Raw genomic sequence first — 20662 nt, 5'->3', positions numbered from 1 at the left:
GTTGTTTACTGCCGTCATTTTGCAGTCTACATGTACCTATTACAGGTGACTGGTCACACTTATCATTACACCATGTACCAAATAAAATAGCTTCAAGGTCGGTAAGCACAACCCGAGTTATTCCGTAAAGTAGGCACACCGTAAATATGTCCACATGAAACTGCTCCATGTTGCAAAAAAATGGTAAAATGGCCTCGGCAATCTCAATCCATTTCATACCTGAAGCAGTGCTGCATTTCCAATTCCTGCTAAATATATCTTTCATTTCAGGTACCTCACAAGAGTGCTCAGCCCATCAACTGCTCTTATCCTTCTGAACAAAGAGGCCTTCAAGGACTTTATTACAACACAGCTGATTATGGGCTCGCTCAGAATGGCTTAGTCAAACCTGGCAACCCAACTATTCAACCAAAGGTAAACAATATATTCGTACTTGTGACACCTTAAGGCTGGGGTGTCAAACTCATTTTAAATCGGGGGCCACATGGAGAAAAATCTACTCCCAAGTGGGCCGGACTGGTAAAATCACGGCACGATAACTTAAAAATAAAGACAACTTCAGATTATTTTCTTTGTTTAAAAATAGAACTAACTCATTCTGAAAATGTACAAATCATAATGTTGTTGGGTTTTTTTTTACACTTACATGTTGTGGTTAATAGTATTCTATCTTTATTTGTCGTTTTGTATTTTCTGAATAAATGATGTGATAATGTTCATCAGTCAACTCATTGGTGTTCATTTTCAATCTATCAAAATTAAAAAATGATATCAAAATCAAATTACAGGATGTTGTTTATGTAGTTTGATCATTTTCCTCGACTGGTGCACTGACATCATGTGGTTTATTTTGTACATATGTAGCATCATCTACAAAAGATACAAAAAATTGCTGTTACGACATCCAGTGGATACATTTAGAACAGCTGTTTCTTTCATTTAAAAATGTAATGTTAATTTTTGTACCTAGCAAACTCATCCCGCGGGCCGGATCTAAAGGTTTGTTTCGTCACTTCTTGGCTTGTTGGTCAGAAGAGCATCAAAGTGGCCCCTGCCTCCTTTTCATTTTTTTTGTATGTGGCCCTCAGCGTAAAAAGGTTGCTGTGTCCTGACAGCAATGTTCGCGGATGTAATATTATTCCATGCTATGTGTGTTTGTTACAGCAGCTGACCAGAAGCCAGCAGATGGATGAACTTTTGGATGTTCTCATAGAAAGTGGAGGTAAGCTGAAAAATAAATATGACTCAACCTTTGTTGTAAATGACTCTTGTCAAATGAACAATTGATGGCCAATTGACCATTACACATTAGACCGGGGCCCATTTGCGGCCCACAGCTCGAGTTTTGTTGGACGGCAGCATATTGTTGGAATAAAATCAAATAAAGAACGAGTAAAAATGTAAAAAGACGTGATGCAATGAGAAAAGGTAAACATTTGATGATAATAATAATCATATTCTTTGTCACCTATAACACAACATTCACACAAAAGTTTGTCTTTTCTTTGAATATATATAATATCTGTTTTTAGCAATTTTTTTTTTTTACAAAATAAAATATCAAAATGGGCCCCGAATGTTTGTAAAACGTTTGGACACCCCTGCGATAAATGTTGTGTGAAACTATTTTTGGTTCATTGCAAACATTTAAAAACCTCAAATAAACAACAATTGAATTTTGAGTGCAACTGTAAATTGACTCCAAATAACTCAACAAAATACATAAAAGGGTACACCTGCACAATGAATATACTTTTCAAAAACATTTCATTTAACATGTTTGTTACGGGAGTTGTACTTTCATGTGGTATAGAATTGCATCATATTTATTCCAGAGTCTTCACTGACTCTATCCAAACAACGCTGTATGGCACAGGTGCCAAACTCAAGACCTGGGGGCCAGATCTGGCCTGCTAAGTTACTTTATGTGGACCGCCACATCATTCAATTGTAGTTCGCCACTTTGATTTATGTGGCCCACCAAATTATTTTATGTGGCCCGCCACATCATTTAATTGTGGTCTGCCACATTGTTTTATGTGGTCTCTTACATTATTTCATGTGGTCCGCAACATTATTTCATGTGGTCCGCCACATTGTTTTATGTGGTCTGCCACATTATTTTGTGTGGTCTGTTACATTATTTCATGTGGTCCGCCACATTATTTCATGTGGTCCGCCACATTATTTTATGTGGTCCGCCACATTATTATATGTAGTCCGCCACATTGTTTTATGTGGTCCACCACATTATTATATGTAGTCCGCCACATTGTTTTATGTGGTCCGCCACATTGTTTTATGTGGTCCACCACATTATTATATGTAGTCCGCCACATTGGTTTATGTGGTCCGCCACATTATTTCATGTGGTCCGCCACATTGTTTTATGTGGTCTGCCACATTGTTTTATGTGGTCCACCACATTATTATATGTAGTCCGCCACATTGTTTTATGTGGTCCGCCACATTATTTCATGTGGTCCGCCACATTGTTTTATGTGGTCTGCCACATTATTTTGTGTGGTCTGTTACATTATTTCATGTGGTCCGCCACATTATTTTATGTGGTCCGCCACATTATTATATGTAGTCCGCCACATTGTTTTATGTGGTCCGCCACATTGTGTTATGTGGTCCGCCACATTGTTTTATGTGGTCCACCACATTATTATATGTAGTCCGCCACATTGTTTTATGTGGTCCGCCACATTATTTCATGTGGTCCGCCACATTGTTTTATGTGGTCTGCCACATTATTTTGTGTGGTCTGTTACATTATTTCATGTGGTCCGCCACATTGTTTTATGTGGTCTGCCACATTATTTTGTGTGGTCTGTTACATTATTTCATGTGGTCCGCCACATTATTATATGTAGTCCGCCACATTGTTATATGTGGTCCACCACAGTATTATATGTAGTCCGCCACATTGTTTTATGTGGTCCGCAACATTATTTCATGTGGTCCACATTATTTTGTGTGGTCTGTTACATTATTTCATGTGGTCCGCCACATTATTTTATGTGGTCCGCCACATTATTATATGTAGTCCGCCACATTGTTTTATGTGGTCCGCCACATTGGTTTATGTGGTCCGCCACATTATTTCATGTGGTCCGCCACATTGTTTTATGTGGTCTGCCACATTGTTTTATGTGGTCCACCACATTATTATATGTAGTCCGCCACATTGTTTTATGTGGTCCGCCACATTATTTCATGTGGTCCGCCACATTGTTTTATGTGGTCTGCCACATTATTTTGTGTGGTCTGTTACATTATTTCATGTGGTCCGCCACATTATTTTATGTGGTCCGCCACATTATTATATGTAGTCCGCCACATTGTTTTATGTGGTCCGCCACATTGTGTTATGTGGTCCGCCACATTGTTTTATGTGGTCCACCACATTATTATATGTAGTCCGCCACATTGTTTTATGTGGTCCGCCACATTATTTCATGTGGTCCGCCACATTGTTTTATGTGGTCTGCCACATTATTTTGTGTGGTCTGTTACATTATTTCATGTGGTCCGCCACATTGTTTTATGTGGTCTGCCACATTATTTTGTGTGGTCTGTTACATTATTTCATGTGGTCCGCCACATTATTATATGTAGTCCGCCACATTGTTATATGTGGTCCACCACAGTATTATATGTAGTCCGCCACATTGTTTTATGTGGTCCGCAACATTATTTCATGTGGTCCACATTATTTTGTGTGGTCTGTTACATTATTTCATGTGGTCCGCCACATTATTTTATGTGGTCCGCCACATTATTATATGTAGTCCGCCACATTGTTTTATGTGGTCCGCCACATTGTTTCATGTGGTCCGCCACATTGTTTTATGTGGTCCACCACATTATTATATGTAGTCCGCCACATTGTTTTATGTGGTCCACCACATTGTTTTATGTGGTCCGCCACATTATTTTGTGTGGTCTGTTACATTATTTCATGTGGTCCGCCACATTGTTTTATGTGGTCTGCCACATTATTTTGTGTGGTCTGTTACATTATTTCATGTGGTCCGCCACATTATTATATGTAGTCCGCCACATTGTTTTATGTGGTCCACCACAGTATTATATGTAGTCCGCCACATTGTTTTATGTGGTCCGCAACATTATTTCATGTGGTCCACATTATTTTGTGTGGTCTGTTACATTATTTCATGTGGTCCGCCACATTATTTTATGTGGTGCGCCACATTATTATATGTAGTCCGCCACATTGTTTTATGTGGTCCGCCACATTGTTTCATGTGGTCCGCCACATTGTTTTATGTGGTCCACCACATTATTATATGTAGTCCGCCACATTGTTTTATGTGGTCCGCCACATTGTTTTATGTGGTCCGCCACATTGTTTTATGTGGTCCGCCACATTGTTTTATGTGGTCCGCCACATTGTTTTATGTGGTCCGCCACCTTGTTTTATGTGGTCCACCACATTATTATATGTAGTCCGCCACATTGTTTTATGTGGTCCGCCACGTTATTTTATGTGGTCCACCACATTATTATATGTAGTCCGCCACATTGTTTTATGTGGTCTCTTACATTATTTCATGTGGTCCGCAACATTATTTCATGTGGTCCGCCACATTGTTTTATGTGGTCTGCCACATTATTTTGTGTGGCCTGTTACATTATTTCACGTGGTCCGCCACATTATTTTATGTGGTCCGCCACATTATTATATGTAGTCCGCCACATTGTTTTATGTGGTCCGCCACATTGTTTCATGTGGTCTGTTACATTATTTTGTGTGGTCCGCCACATTATTTTGTGTGGTCTGTTACATTATTTTGTGTGGTCCGCCACATTATTTTATGTGGTCCACCACATTATGACATGTAGTCCGCCACATTGTTTTATGTGGTCCGCCACATTGTGTTATGTGGTCCGCCACATTGTTTTATGTGGTCCACCACATTATTATTTGTAGTCCGCAACATTGTTTTATGTGGTCCGCAACATTATTTCATGTGGTCCACATTATTTTGTGTGGTCTGTTACATTATTTCATGTGGTCCGCCACATTATTTTATGTGGTCCACCACATTATTATATGTAGTCCGCCACATTGTTTTATGTGGTCCGCCACATTGTTTTATGTGGTCCGCCACATTGTTTTAAGTGGTCCGCCACATTGTTTATGTGGTCCACCACATTATTATATGTAGTCCGCCACATTGTTTTATGTGGTCCGCCACATTGTTTTAAGTGGTCCGCCACATTGTTTATGTGGTCCACCACATTATTATATGTAGTCCGCCACATTGTTTTATGTGGTCCGCCACTTTGTTTTATGTGGTCCACCACATTATTATATGTAGTCCGCCACATTGTTTTATGTGGTCCGCCACATTGTTTTATGTGGTCTGACACATTATTTTGTGTGGTCTGTTACATTATTTCATGTGGTCCGCCACATTATTTTATGTGGTCCAGTCCACCACATTATTATATGTAGTCCGCCACATTGTTTTATGTGGTCCGTCACATTGTTTTATGTGGTCTGTAACATTATTTCATGTGGTCCGCCACATTATTTTATGTGGTCTGTAACATTATTTCATGTGGTCTGCCACATTATTTTATATGGTCTGTTACATTATTATATGTGGTCCGCCACATTATTTTATGTGGTCCACCACATTATTATATGTAGTCCGCCACATTGTTTTATGTGGTCCGCCACATTGTTTTATGTGGTCCGCCACATTGTTTATGTGGTCCACCACATTATTATATGTAGTCCGCCACATTGTTTTATGTGGTCCGCCACATTGTTTTAAGTGGTCCGCCACATTGTTTATGTGGTCCACCACATTATTATATGTAGTCCGCCACATTGTTTTATGTGGTCCGCCACTTTGTTTTATGTGGTCCACCACATTATTATATGTAGTCCGCCACATTGTTTTATGTGGTCCGCCACATTGTTTTATGTGGTCTGCGACATTATTTTGTGTGGTCTGTTACATTATTTCATGTGGTCCGCCACATTATTTTATGTGGTCCACCACATTATTATATGTAGTCCGCCACATTGTTTTATGTGGTCCGCCACATTGTTTTATGTGGTCCGCCACATTGTTTTATGTGGTCTGCCACATTATTTTGTGTGGTCTGTTACATTATTTCATGTGGTCCGCCACATTATTTTATGTGGTCCAGTCCACCACATTATTATATGTAGTCCGCCACATTGTTTTATGTGGTCCGTCACATTGTTTTATGTGGTCTGTAACATTATTTCATGTGGTCCGCCACATTATTTTATGTGGTCTGTAACATTATTTCATGTGGTCTGCCACATTATTTTATGTGGTCTGTAACATTATTTCATGTGGTCCGCCACATTATTTTATGTGGTCCACCACATTATTATATGTAGTCCGCCACATTGTTCTATGTGGTCCGCCACATTATTTTGTGTGGTCTGTTACATTATTTCATGTGGTCTGCCACATTATTTTATATGGTCTGTTACATTATTTCATGTGGTCCGCCACATTATTTTATGTGGTCCGCTACATTATTATATGTAGTCCGCCACATTGTTTTATGTGGTCCGCCACGTTATTTTATGTGGTCCACCACATTATTATATGTAGTCCGCCACATTGTTTTATGTGGTCTCTTACATTATTTCATGTGGTCCGCAACATTATTTCATGTGGTCCGCCACATTGTTTTATGTGGTCTGCCACATTATTTTGTGTGGCCTGTTACATTATTTCATGTGGTCCGCCACGTTATTTTACGTGGTCCGCCACATTATTATACGTAGTCGGCCACATTGTTTTATGTGGTCTGTTACATTATTTTGTGTGGTCCACCACATTATTTTGTGTGGTCTGTTACATTATTTTGTGTGGTCCGCCACATTATTTTATGTGGTCCGGTCCACCACATTATTATATGTAGTCCGCCACATTGTTTTATGTGGTCCGTCACATTGTTTTATGTGGTCCGCCACATTATTTTATGTGGTCTGTAACATTATTTCATGTGGTCCACCACATTATTTTGTGTGGTCTGTTACATTATTTTGTGTGGTCCGCCACATTATTTTATGTGGTCCACCACATTATTATATGTAGTCCGCCACATTGTTTTATGTGGTCCGCCACATTATTTTGGGTGGTCTGTTAAATTATTTCATGTGGTCCGCCACATTATTTTATGTGGTCCGGTCCACCACATTATTATATGTAGTCCGCCACATTGTTTTATGTGGTCCGTCACATTGTTTTATGTGGTCCGCCACATTATTTTATGTGGTCTGTAACATTATTTCATGTGGTCTGCCACATTATTTTATATGGTCTTTTACATTATTTCATGTGGTCCGCCACATTATTTTATGTGGTCCACCACATTATTATATGTAGTCCGCCACATTGTTCTATGTGGTCCGCCACGTTATTTTATGTGGTCCGCTACATTATTATATGTAGTCCGCCACATTGTTTTATGTAGTCCGCCACATTATTTTATGTGGTCCACCACATTATTATATGTAGTCCGCCACATTGTTTTATGTGGTCCGCCACATTGTTTTATGTGGTCCACCACATTATTATATGTAGTCCGCCACATTGTTTTATGTGGTCCGCTACATTGTTTTATGTGGTCCACCACATTATTATATGTAGTCCGCCACATTGTTTTATGTGGTCCACCACATTATTATATGTAGTCCGCCACATTGTTTTATGTGGTCCGCCACATTGTTTTATGTGGTCTGCCATATTATTTTGTGTGGTCTGTTACATTATTTCATGTGGTCCGCCACATTATTTTATGTGGTCCACCACATTATTATATGTAGTCCGCCACATTGTTTTATGTGGTCCGCCACGTTGTTTTATGTGGTCTGCCACATTATTTTATATGGTCTCTTACATTATTTCATGTGGTCCGCCACATTATTTTATGTGGTCCACCACATTATTATATGTAGTCCGCCACATTGTTCTATGTGGTCCGCCACATTATTTTGTGTGGCCTGTTACATTATTTCACGTGGTCTGCCACATTATTTTATATGGTTTGTTACATTATTTCACGTGGTCCGCCACATTGTTTTATGTGGTCTGCCACATTATTTTGTGTGGTCTGTTACATTATTTCATGTGGTCCGCCACATTATTTTATGTGGTCCACCACATTATTATATGTAGTCCGCCACATTGTTTTATGTGGTCCGTCACATTGTTTTATGTGGTCCGCCACATTATTTTATGTGGTCTGTAACATTATTTCATGTGGTCTGCCACATTGTTTTATATGGTCTCTTACATTATTTCATGTGGTCCGCCACATTATTTTATGTGGTCCACCACATTATTATATGTAGTCCGCCACATTGTTCTATGTGGTCCGCCACATTATTTTGTGTGGTCTGTTACATTATTTCATGTGGTCTGCCACATTATTTTATATGGTCTGTTACATTATTTCATGTGGTCCGCTACATTATTATATGTAGTCCGCCACATTGTTTTATGTGGTCCGCCACATTATTTTATGTGGTCCACCACATTATTATATGTAGTCCGCCACATTATTTTATGTGGTCCACCACATTATTATATGTAGTCCGCCACATTGTTTTATGTGGTCCGCCACATTATTTTATGTGGTCTGTTACATTATTTTATGTGGTCTACCACATTATTTTAAATGGTCTCTTACATTATTTCATGTGGTCCGCCACATTATTTTACGTGGTCCACCACATTATTATATGTAGTCCGCCACATTGTTCTATGTGGTCCGCCACATTATTTTATGTGGTCTGTTACATTATTTCATGTGGTCTGCCACATTATTTTATGTGGTCCACCACATTATTATATGTAGTCCACCACATTGTTTTATGTGGTCCGCCACATTATTTTATGTGGTCTGTTACATTATTTCATGTGGTCTGCCACATTATTTTATGTGGTCCACCACATTATTATATGTAGTCCACCACATTATTATATGTAGTCCGCCACATTGTTTTATGTGGTCCGCCACATTATTTTATGTGGTCCACCACATTATTATATGTAGTCCGCCACATTGTTTTATGTGGTCCGCCACATTATTTTATGTGGTCTGTTACATTATTTTATGTGGTCTACCACATTATTTTAAATGGTCTCTTACATTATTTCATGTGGTCCGCCACATTATTTTACGTGGTCCACCACATTATTATATGTAGTCCGCCACATTGTTCTATGTGGTCCGCCACATTATTTTATGTGGTCTGTTACATTATTTCATGTGGTCTGCCACATTATTTTATGTGGTCCACCACATTATTATATGTAGTCCACCACATTATTATATGTAGTCCGCCACATTGTTTTATGTGGTCCGCCACATTATTTTATGTGGTCTGTTACATTATTTTATGTGGTCTGCCACATTATTTTATATGGTCTCTTACATTATTTCATGTGGTCCGCCACATTATTTTATGTGGTCCACCACATTATTTTATGTAGTCCGCCACATTGTTCTATGTGGTCCGCCACATTATTTTATGTGGTCTGTTACATTATTTCATGTGGTCTGCCACATTATTTTACATGGTCTCTTACATTATTTCATGTGGTCCGCCACATTGTTTTATGTGGTCCACCACATTATTATATGTAGTCCGCCACATTGTTCTATGTGGTCCGCCACATTATTTTGTGTGGTCTGTTACATTATTTCACGTGGTCTGCCACATTATTTTATATGGTCTGTTACATTATTTCACGTGGTCCGCCACATTGTTTTATGTGGTCTGCCACATTATTTTGTGTGGTCTGCCACATTATTTTGTGTGGTCTGTTACATTATTTCAAGTGGTCCGCCACATTATTTTATGTGGTCCACCACATTATTATATGTAGTCCGCCACATTGTTTTATGTGGTCCGTCACATTGTTTTATGTGGTCCGCCACATTATTTTATGTGGTCTGTAACATTATTTCATGTGGTCTGCCACATTATTTTATATGGTCTCTTACATTATTTCAAGTGGTCCGCCACATTATTTTATGTGGTCCACCACATTATTATATGTAGTCCGCCACATTGTTCTATGTGGTCCGCCACATTATTTTGTGTGGTCTGTTACATTATTTCATGTGGTCTGCCACATTATTTTATATGGTCTGTTACATTATTTCATGTGGTCCGCTACATTATTATATGTAGTCCGCCACATTGTTTTATGTGGTCCGCCACATTATTTTATGTGGTCCACCACATTATTATATGTAGTCCGCCACATTATTTTATGTGGTCCACCACATTATTATATGTAGTCCGCCACATTATTTTATGTGGTCCACCACATTATTATATGTAGTCCGCCACATTATTTTATGTGGTCCACCACATTATTATATGTAGTCCGCCACATTGTTTTATGTGGTCCGCCACATTATTTTATGTGGTCTGTTACATTATTTCATGTGGTCTGCCACATTATTTTATGTGGTCCACCACATTATTATATGTAGTCCACCACATTATTATATGTAGTCCGCCACATTGTTTTATGTGGTCCGCCACATCATTTTGTGTGTTCTCTTACATTATTTCATGTGGTCTGCCACATTATTTTATGTGGTCTGTTACATTATTTTATGTGGTCTGCCACATTATTTTATGTGGTCTGTTACATTATTTTATGTGGTCCGCCACATTGTTTAAAGTGGTCCGCCACTTTATTATATGTAGCCCGCCACATAGTTTTATGTGGTCCGCCACATTATTGTATGTGGTCCGCAACACTATTTGATGTGGTCTGTTCCATTATTCTACATGGCCCACCACATCATTCAATTGTGGACCACCACTTTAATTTATGTGGCCCGCCAATTTATTTATCTGGCCCAGGACATCATTTAATGTTGTCCGCCACAATATTTTACATGGTCCGCTATAGCATTTAATTGTGGTCTGGTACACCACATTATTTCATGTGTTCTGCTTCTTTAATTCTTGGCCCCTCCACATCATTTAATTGTGGTCCGGCACTTTAAGTTATGTGACCCGCCACATTATTTGAAGTGATCTGCCACATCATGTATGTGGCCTGCGAAAGGCTGGAAATGATAAGGCACTTTCTGGCCAAATGTATGTGTTATTTTAATTTTGACAAAAAAAATGTACTGATCATGCAAAAAGTTGTTCCAAGCATTTGTTTTGGGGGGGGTAGTTATCTGAAATGAATCCTAAAATATCTGCTTGTCTTGTTGACTTAGGATTTCAAAGCAAATTACCTGCCAGGCTGTTAGTGAAAACTCTGATCATCATAAACTGTTGCCTATGCAAATTGTGTAAATGCATCTCCACATATATTCACTGTTACAAGGGGCCCTCTGGAGACAGCTGTAATTGGGGCGTGGTCCTCAATAAAAACAAGTTTGACAACCCTGCAAGGCTTCCTGACACTGCATCATGTCTTTGAAGACTTTTTTTAGGTCAGAAAAAGACTTCAGTGCTCCATTAGACAAGCGTCCTTTGCTTATATGACAAAAGTCCACCCATCAACCAGCATAAATGTATACAATTATACATTTACAATTCAACAAATGTATTTAAAAAAAAATGATGTATAGACAGATTTGTGAAAATGATCATTTCTATTTTTCCTCAGATGTTCTTGGTCGTCCACGCCTACCTTTATCCAACACTGTCCCCGTCTATCGTCTATAGACATTTTTTGTACCAAATTTAGTGCGTATCCAATTTTGTTTCAGTAAACTTCAATAGAAAATCTACCTTTTCTTGAGGGGTGCCACTGTTTAGGGGTTTATTGAACATAACCTAATTTCATCACCAATATATTTAAAATCCATAAATCCAATGTGGTTTAAAAAGCCCATGGCCACTGAACAACTCACAAACAGACCAAACTGATGAATGTACATCATGAATTGCTTTTGGAAGCATTCTTATTTGAATTGTCAGGAGACTTTGTGGACACTTTGCATTTAAAATGTTTTCTTTTAGGCGCATATAAAGTACAAAATACAAATAGTATAATATTTCAGCCAGCTAACGTGAGCAAAGAGAAGGACAGGTCCTCTGTAACCAAAGTCCTGCCTCACACTACTGTCTTCCCAGGGTACCCCAGCCTGCTCCTTCCGAGGTTCCACCGCCACTACGAGCACCAGGCACCCACACCGCTCCATTACGACCACCTGGAGACTTTGCTGGGTCCGATGAGCAGGGGCGGGGACGGCGCCGCTCTTAAAATGGCCACAGACGGTGGGCAGCAAGAAGATGGCGGCAACAGAGACAGCCAAGATTACAGCGGCCCTCATGACTACCAGTGTCACTCTCACCATCCCCAGCAGGACAAGGTTGGGGCAAACAGAGATCCGATGGACACACCTCTCTCGCCCCTCAGCAAGGTGTCTGCTCTCCCTGAGGTGCAAGGGATGGTCAGTATGGCATTCAGTGAGACGCCGTGGGAGACGATGGAGTGGCTGGACCTCACTCAGCCCACTTCAAGCCCGGCCTTGAATGTTCCAACGCCAAGTATGCCCAGCATTTTCAACACAGAGTTCCTGGATGTCAGCGATATTAACTTGAACTCCGCTATGGACCTTCACCTGGAGCACTGGTGAATGCAGAAATAATGCAATATTGTTAACTATCCAAAGCTTATACATCAGCTTTTTACCTTTTCAACCCCAAATACCCCCGCAACCAGGCCCTGGCTGTATTGCTGCAATATTAGTCAGAACACTAATAGTTAATAGACTATTTTAACCCCTTCTTAATACAGGATTATTTTCCCCCTGAAACTACCCAGAAGCAGACGTGTTTATCTAAGAATGTGTCTAAGTTCTACGAACACCAGTGTGAATGGACTGAAACAGGTGTCAATAATTTAGGACATACCGTATTTTTCGGAGTATAAGTCGCACCTGCCGAAAATGCATAATAAAGAAGGAAAAAAACATATATAAGTATAAGTCGCATTTTTGGGGGAAATTTATTTGATAAAACCCAACACCAAGAATAAACATTTGAAAGGCAATTTAAAATAAATAAAGAATAGTGAACAACAGGCTGAATAAGTGTACGTTATATGACGCATAAATAACCAACTGAGAACGTGCCTGGTATGTTAACATAACATATTATGGTAAGAGTCATTCAAATAACTATAACATATAGAACATGCTATACGTTTACCAAACAATCTGTCACTCCTAATCGCTAAATCCCATGAAATCTTATACGTCTAGTCTCTTACGTGAATGAGCTAAATAATATTATTTGATATTTTACGGTAATGTGTTAATCATTTCACACATAAGTCGCTCCTGAGTATAAGTCGCACCCCCGGCAAAACTATGAAAAAAAACTGCGACTTATAGTTTGAAAAATACGGTATTTTGAGTCCTTACAATTCAATTTTGACAATCATACTACCAAAATTGACTATTTTAAGCAAGTTTTCCCAAAGTTAGGATCAGCAATTCCAAAGATGTGCATGGAAACATGCATGCACACAAAGGTTCATATGCTTCTTGACACTATCGAGTCTTTAAAGACCATTTTGTCGGTGTCCGATTTACTCAGCTGCCCAATTTGACTTTCTTTTTTTTTAAACAACGGTTCGCCAAAGTATCCACTGATAACCTGAAATAATCAAAAAACCACACTTTAAAAATTAAAATGACTTTTATCCATCCACATCTTTAATAATGGAAATTTGAAGCTGCCCTCAGAGCTAAGAAGAGATTCTTAGCTCTGAATTCGGGTGACATCATTGGTGGTTACTTGCCGTAACTAAATAAAGCTTGCATTTCATGCTTACAATTGAAGTACCATATTTTTCGGACCATAGGGCGCAACATATTATAAGAGGCAGAGTCTATTCAGGTCTATTTTCTTGTGGTCTGCATAACATGTAATGGTGGTTCTTTGGACAAAATATTGCATAGATGATGTTTTACAGACCATCTTCAAGTCGTCTTCTGACCGTCGCTTCTTATTTACGTGGCTCCACTTCGACAGCGTCTTCTCCCCGTCATCTTTGATCTAGCGGTAGTTTTTAGAGCTTCCATAGCGGGTCTACTGACAGATATAAGTTAGAACTGTATGCTACTTTATATTAAAAAATGGCAACATCAGAGTATGAATGCCCCACAAATAGAAGATAGAGGACAAAGAAGGAGCTTATTGACTATGGACTATAATGACAGACGCAAGCTAATTTTCAGGACTTATGCAGATCCCAAATACACATTAGCAGGAACCAATAGGTAAGAAAAGTTGGTTTTGCATAAGAGGTCGAACCAAAACGCCAGATAATAGGTGCAATTTTGCAGTCCTTATACACGCACCATAATAATACCCGTATGTTGAAGCAGAGTATATCTGACTAGGGTAGCTGTAATCAGGGGCGCCGAAAAGGGGGGGTAAAGGAGACGGATTCTAGGGGCCCATGGTGGAGGGGGCCCAGAGAGGCCCCGAATGATGATGAAATTATAATACAGAAAAAATAATGACACTGTGTTGGGGGGCCCTGTAAAGATTCTTTTCATGGGGCCCAAAATCCCTAGCGGCGCCCCTGGCTGTAATGCTCCGACAATCCATCAAGCGGTGCGGTTTCGTAGCTTACCAAAGTTGTACTAAAACATTTTGACAGATTTTTGAGCGCCGTGTGTAAAGTTCTATATTCTCAATTAAACATCAAAGTTTTGGTGTCTCTTACTTACCTGTACTTGCTAGCGTCAACCCATGTATCTCTTATGTGTGACTGCCGCCACCTACTGGTCACACTTATCATTACACCATGTACCGAATAAAATTGGTTCAGGGCTTGTAAGCACAACCAGAAAATGAAAGGATTTTAAGTGCGCCTTATAGTCCAAAAAAATATGGTACTCTGTTTTTTTTTAAATAATTTCGCTATCCAAACACTTTGAATACACATATGTTGGTATTTTTGTAATATTTTGTACGACTCACAGTCGTGTTGTTTTGGGGGCCACATTTCCATTAAGCTAAGGACCAGGCCAAATGATGAAAAAGAGAGGACCTATAATGGAAACTTGAGGATCACCACTAGTAAAACTGAAGAAGTTGAACAAATGACTACTAACTGCATCTGAAGTAAAACAAATCACAGCAACACCTCAATTACCTGAATCACATGACAACATTACAAAATTTAACCGCCAAAAGAAGCGCCTCAGTCATGTAAATCACAAGTTCGGACCCTAGTGTTCTGTGTGTGGTAGCAAGGTTAAAATGTCAATGCAAGGATCTGCCAATGTATTTACAGTGGGAAAGTTCTCTCCTGTTTTTAGGAATTTGCTGCAAAAATGTTTGTCTCCAAGTTTTTAACGGAAAAGTCCTGCTCAGTAGCACGGCAGGAATTTGCTATGTTTCCTCATGCGCGACGCAAATGCAACACATGCGCTGATAATTGGGCAGTTCAATAAATCGGGTAGTGACAGTCAGAATTGTCTGTAAATAAAAACTTTAAATGACCACGTGGGTTTTGCTGACTTACGCAGATGTTCCTTGTTTCTTTAAGAAAAGTCTACCAATCAACCAGCCGATTAGTGTTTTCACACTTTTATTGGCTGTTCAATGTGTCAATCATCATCAGGATTAGATGTGATTGGCCCAAGCTATGTACGCTAATATAGCCAGAGCCTGGTTAGTGGTATACTTAGGGGCTAAAAGGTCAATTTACAAAACAAACCACATAAATCCACTGAAGAGTTTACCAAAGAACAGAAGGGTACTCAATGAAACACAGACTGACTCCAATGCTACAACAATCCTGATTTGAATCGCCACAACTTTATCGATAGCCAGCTTCTGTTTATTTTCTGGTATTTATGACAAATGCTTCCTGCTTTCAAAAATACTTGTATTGTACTTTTATTGCTCGTTTTTTGGGAAGTTTGCCTGTCGTTCACAATCATTGTGAAAGACATGACGACAGATGGATTTTTTAATTCAAATAAACGTAAATAAAAGTCTGCTTACAACGTAGCCAATGGGAGCTCCACTATTCCGTCCATAAAATCCAATAAATAACCATTCAAGAAGCGCCAACAATACTCCATTTACATTTTGTGACATGAATATTAACCAGGTATTAGTGATATTGTTATTATAAGAGCTAACGCAGACAAACTATTTATAACAGCAACGTGATCACTTCCTGTGTCCTTATGTTTACATCATCGAGTGGTCTGCTGTTTCTTCGCTTCCCTGCTCCCTTTAAGTTTATTCTAGATCAAAAATTGTGCCTCTCACTTGAAAAGTAGATGGCTGAGCATATAATCTGACAAGTTGGGGCACTTTGACAGCCACATAAGACCTGGAACTGGCAAGAACGACACGAAAAGCGCTTGGTCCCCTTCCCATTTCTTTGTGAGGATTATGAGTGATTTTTCATCCAAATGGGAATATATGAGCATCTTAGCAGTCAGCTTTCTAATGACAGCAGACATTGTACAGCAAGTGATGGTTTATTATGTTTGTCGGCTCTCATACAGTCTGCAGTGAGTAATAATCACTCATGAAGAAAAAAAAGCAAACGTGGTGCATTTTTGAAATGAAGTATACTTAAAATGATCACAATAGGTAAATATTAAATCTTATTATAAATGTGCCTTTTACTACATACTTACATAATGTATATAAAACCCTAATGGAGGTGTTTAGATGTTTTTATGGGCTCTATAGGCAGAATTTAACGGCTTTTGATTGCCTTTATTTAATATTTAGAATGCATTAAAAAAAAAAATCCATCCGTCGTCATGTCTTTCATAATGATTGTGAACAATAGGCAAAATTCCCCCAAAAAGTGCAGTTCCCCTTTAAGAACAATCTCTGAACTCTTATTGGACAAAATACTCTTGGGCAATACAGTACACACTTCGACCTGAATAAAATACACTGAATATTCTTCAGACAATAAAACACATGTACTGTAGTACCTCAATTTATGAGCTTAATACAAACCCCGTTTCCATATGAGTTGGGAAATTGTGTTAGATGTAAATATAAACGGAATACAATGATTTGCAAATCATTTTCAACCCATATTCAATTGAATGCACTACAAAGACAAGGTATTTGATGTTCAAACTCATAAACTTTATATTTTTTTTGAAAATAATAATTAACTTAGAATTTAATGGCTGCAACACGTGCCAAAGTAGTTGGGAAAGGGCTTGTTCACCACTGTGTTACATGGCCTTTCCTTTAAACAACACTCAGTAAACGTTTGGGAACTGAGGAAACACATTTTTTAAGCTTCTCAGGTGGAATTCTTTCCCATTCTTGCTTGATGTACAGCTTAAGTTGTTCAACAGTCCGGGGGTCTCCGTTGTGGTATTTTAGGCTTCATAATGTGCCACACATTTTCAATGGGAGACAGGTCTGGACTACAGGCAGGCCAGTCTAGTACCCGCACTCTTTTACTATGAAGCCACGTTGATGTAACACGTGGCTTGGCATTGTCTTGCTGAAATAAGCAGGGGCGTCCATGGTAACGTTGCTTGGATGGAAACATATGTTGCTCCAAAACCTGTATGTACCTTTCAGCATTAATGGCGCCTACACAGATGTGTAAGTTACCCATGACTTGGGCACTAATACACCCCCATACCATCACAGATGCTGGCTTTTCAACTTTGCGCCTATAACAATCTGGATGGTTCTTTTCCTCTTTGGTCCGGAGGACACGACGTCCACAGTTTCCAAAAACAATTTGAAATGTGGACTCGTCAGACCACAGAACACTTTTCCACTTTGTATTAGTCCATCTTAGATGTGCTCAGGCCCAGCGAATCCGACGGTGTTTCTGGGTGTTGTTGATAAACGGTTTTTGCCTTGCATAGGAGAGTTTTAACTTGCACTTACAGATGTAGCGACCAACTGTAGTTACTGACAGTGGGTTTCTGAAGTGTTCCTGAGCCCATGTGGTGATATCCTTCACACACTGATGTCGCTTGTTGATGCAGTACAGCCTGAGGGATCGAAGATCACGGGCTTAGCTGCTTACGTGCAGTGATTTCTCCAGATTCTCTGAACCCTTTGACGATATTACGGACCGTAGATGGTGAAATCCCTAAATTCCTTGCAATAGCTGGTTGAGAAAGGTTTTTCTTAAACTGTTCAACAATTTGCTCACACATTTGTTGACAAAGTGGTGACCCTCGCCCCATCCTTCTTTGTGAATGACTGAGCGTTTCATGGAATCTACTTTTATACCCAATCATGGCACCCACCTGTTCCCAATTTGCCTGTTCACCTGTGGGATGTTCCAAATAAGTGTTTGATGAGCATTCCTCAACTTTATCAGTATTTATTGCCACCTTTCCCAACTTCTTTGTCACGTGTTGCTGGCATCAAATTCTAAAGTTAATGATTATTTGCAAAAAAAAAAATGTTTATCAGTTTGAACATAAAATATGTTGTCTTTGTAGCATATTCAACTGAATATGGGTGGAAAATGATTTGCAAATCATTGTATTCCGTTTATATTTTCATCTAACACAATTTCCCAACTCATATGGAAACGGGGTTTGTATGTTCTATGACCGAGCTCGCATCTCAAATCAACATAACTCATTGAAATGAATTAAAATCAAATTGCCTGGTGTTTTCCCCCCAAAAAACAGCACACTTTTTTAACACATAAAATGCCTTTTAAAAAGAAAAACACACTTTTATAAAAAGAAATATTGTATATAAAAACAATACAATACAATCTACTACAAACAACTACAGTAGTTTTATGAAGGTTTGGCGTACCAAAGGAAAGCTTTTCACTCAAATGTTGCCCGTATCTTAACAATTAGCCAAGAAACAGCTGGTAATTATCGTAAGTGGAGGTACAGCTGTATGCTTTGCCATACCATTTTATAAAATGGTGACAATCATTTAAAAGTGTTGGAGTTGGAGTTGGTTTGCGTTGCTGGAAAATGGAGTTACAACGTACATTTGACCGCTTAATGCTGTACATAGGTCCATTTTGGTTTGTTTCCTGACTATATATATCTGCACTGGGATCAAACAAAAAGTTAAAGTTGTCAGTATTGTGTGTGAAAACAGAAATGGTGTAGAAGATACTGACTTCATCTTTGAATGTCAGTACAAAACTCACCGTGCACCTCTTGCCTAACCGATGCAGTATTTGTCACATGATGCTTTTGGGTTGTAGAATATGTGCGTAAAAATGGCTGGCATTATTATGAGGGACCTTTTTTTAATAACTCTCTCTGATATTTAGAACATTTAACCTTAGAGTGGCATTATTTAAAACCATATGTCTGAAAGAGTGGCCATCTTTCAATTGGCAGAAATTGTAAACAACCTGCATTTTTTTATTTTTATTTAAATGCATGTACCCCGTGATTCCAAGAGGGACAAGCAGTAGAACATGGATGGATGAAAAAATGCACGTACAAGATTCCCCTTTCAATGTGCCTCTATGCAAATATTCAGACGCATAAATCATACAAGCATGGATCAAATCATTATTTCCCCCATGGTAATGTCATCTCTATTTTTCTAACAAATACTTTTGTCCTAAAAAAAATTGTCACCTTTTATATCTCCTGGCCAACTTCAATTATTTATTTGGTGTAATACTCTTTGTACTGTTTCATGTATTTATACGACATTCCTTTCTAGACTTGGAGATTGGGGCTTCTTATGGACCGAAAAGGAAACTCCAGTGCTACAAATTGACCACAGACATTTTTTGTCAGACATTTGAAGATATCCTGCAAACTGAAATACTGTAACCACTTTTGAAATGAAACCTTAAACCCTTCTCCTTCCTGAAATGTCCAGTACCAGCACTTGTGAATAATAAATGTAATATATGAATATATTCAGATTTTGACTGTCAATACTTATTAGCAGTTCATATCTGTTAGATGCAAGCCTACATTCATTAGCTCATGATGATTTTTTGCTGAACCATTTTCCAGAGTTTCTGCCTTCTCCTAATATTCAAAGGATGGAGGTTTGAGGGCCGCAATGGTTCACATGTTCACATATATATAAGCTGAGATAGGCTCCAGCGCTTTCCGCGACCCCAAAAGGGAATAAGCGGTAGAAAAAAGGATGGATGGATATATATATATGTATATATATACATATATACATACATATATATACATATATATACATATAAATACATACATACATATATATACATATATATATATATATATACATATACTGTATATATATACATACATATACATGCATATATATATATATATATATATATACATATACATATATACATATATAAACATACATATATATACATATACATATATACATATATATAAACATACATATATATATATACATATATATATATACATACATGCACATGCATATATACATATACATATATATATACATACATGTACATACATACACATACATATATATATATACATATACATACATACACACAGGGACGTGCACATGATTATAGAGGGGCAGGGGCTCAAAGTCAGAAAGGGCAGGAAAAAAATTGTTGGTCCTTTGCACAATATGAAAATTAATGTAGAATTAAATTTGCTAATAGGAAGCTAACTACTTAGCTGTGTGTCCTTTGTAAGT

At 38.5% G+C, this 20662-nt stretch overlaps 1 protein-coding gene across 1 annotated transcript in view; it reads left to right on the top strand.

Moving 5' to 3' along the window:
• Window positions 1–17427, top strand: part of myocd (myocardin) — an 82083-nt gene extending 64656 nt beyond the window's left edge. The window contains exons 8-10 of the mRNA XM_061967056.1: window positions 271–414; window positions 1165–1222; window positions 12152–17427. Of these exons, the coding sequence (XP_061823040.1) occupies window positions 271–414; window positions 1165–1222; window positions 12152–12657 (708 nt within the window). The 3' untranslated portion in view covers window positions 12658–17427. The remainder of the gene's footprint in view (window positions 1–270; window positions 415–1164; window positions 1223–12151) is intronic.
• The last annotated feature ends 3235 nt before the right edge of the window (window positions 17428–20662 follow it).

Source organism: Nerophis lumbriciformis, linkage group LG11, assembly GCF_033978685.3.
Source record: "Nerophis lumbriciformis linkage group LG11, RoL_Nlum_v2.1, whole genome shotgun sequence".
NCBI lineage: Eukaryota > Metazoa > Chordata > Actinopteri > Syngnathiformes > Syngnathidae > Nerophis > Nerophis lumbriciformis.
The sequence above is the reverse complement of the archived record's forward strand: the minus strand, read 5'-3'. Positions and strand labels throughout refer to the sequence as shown.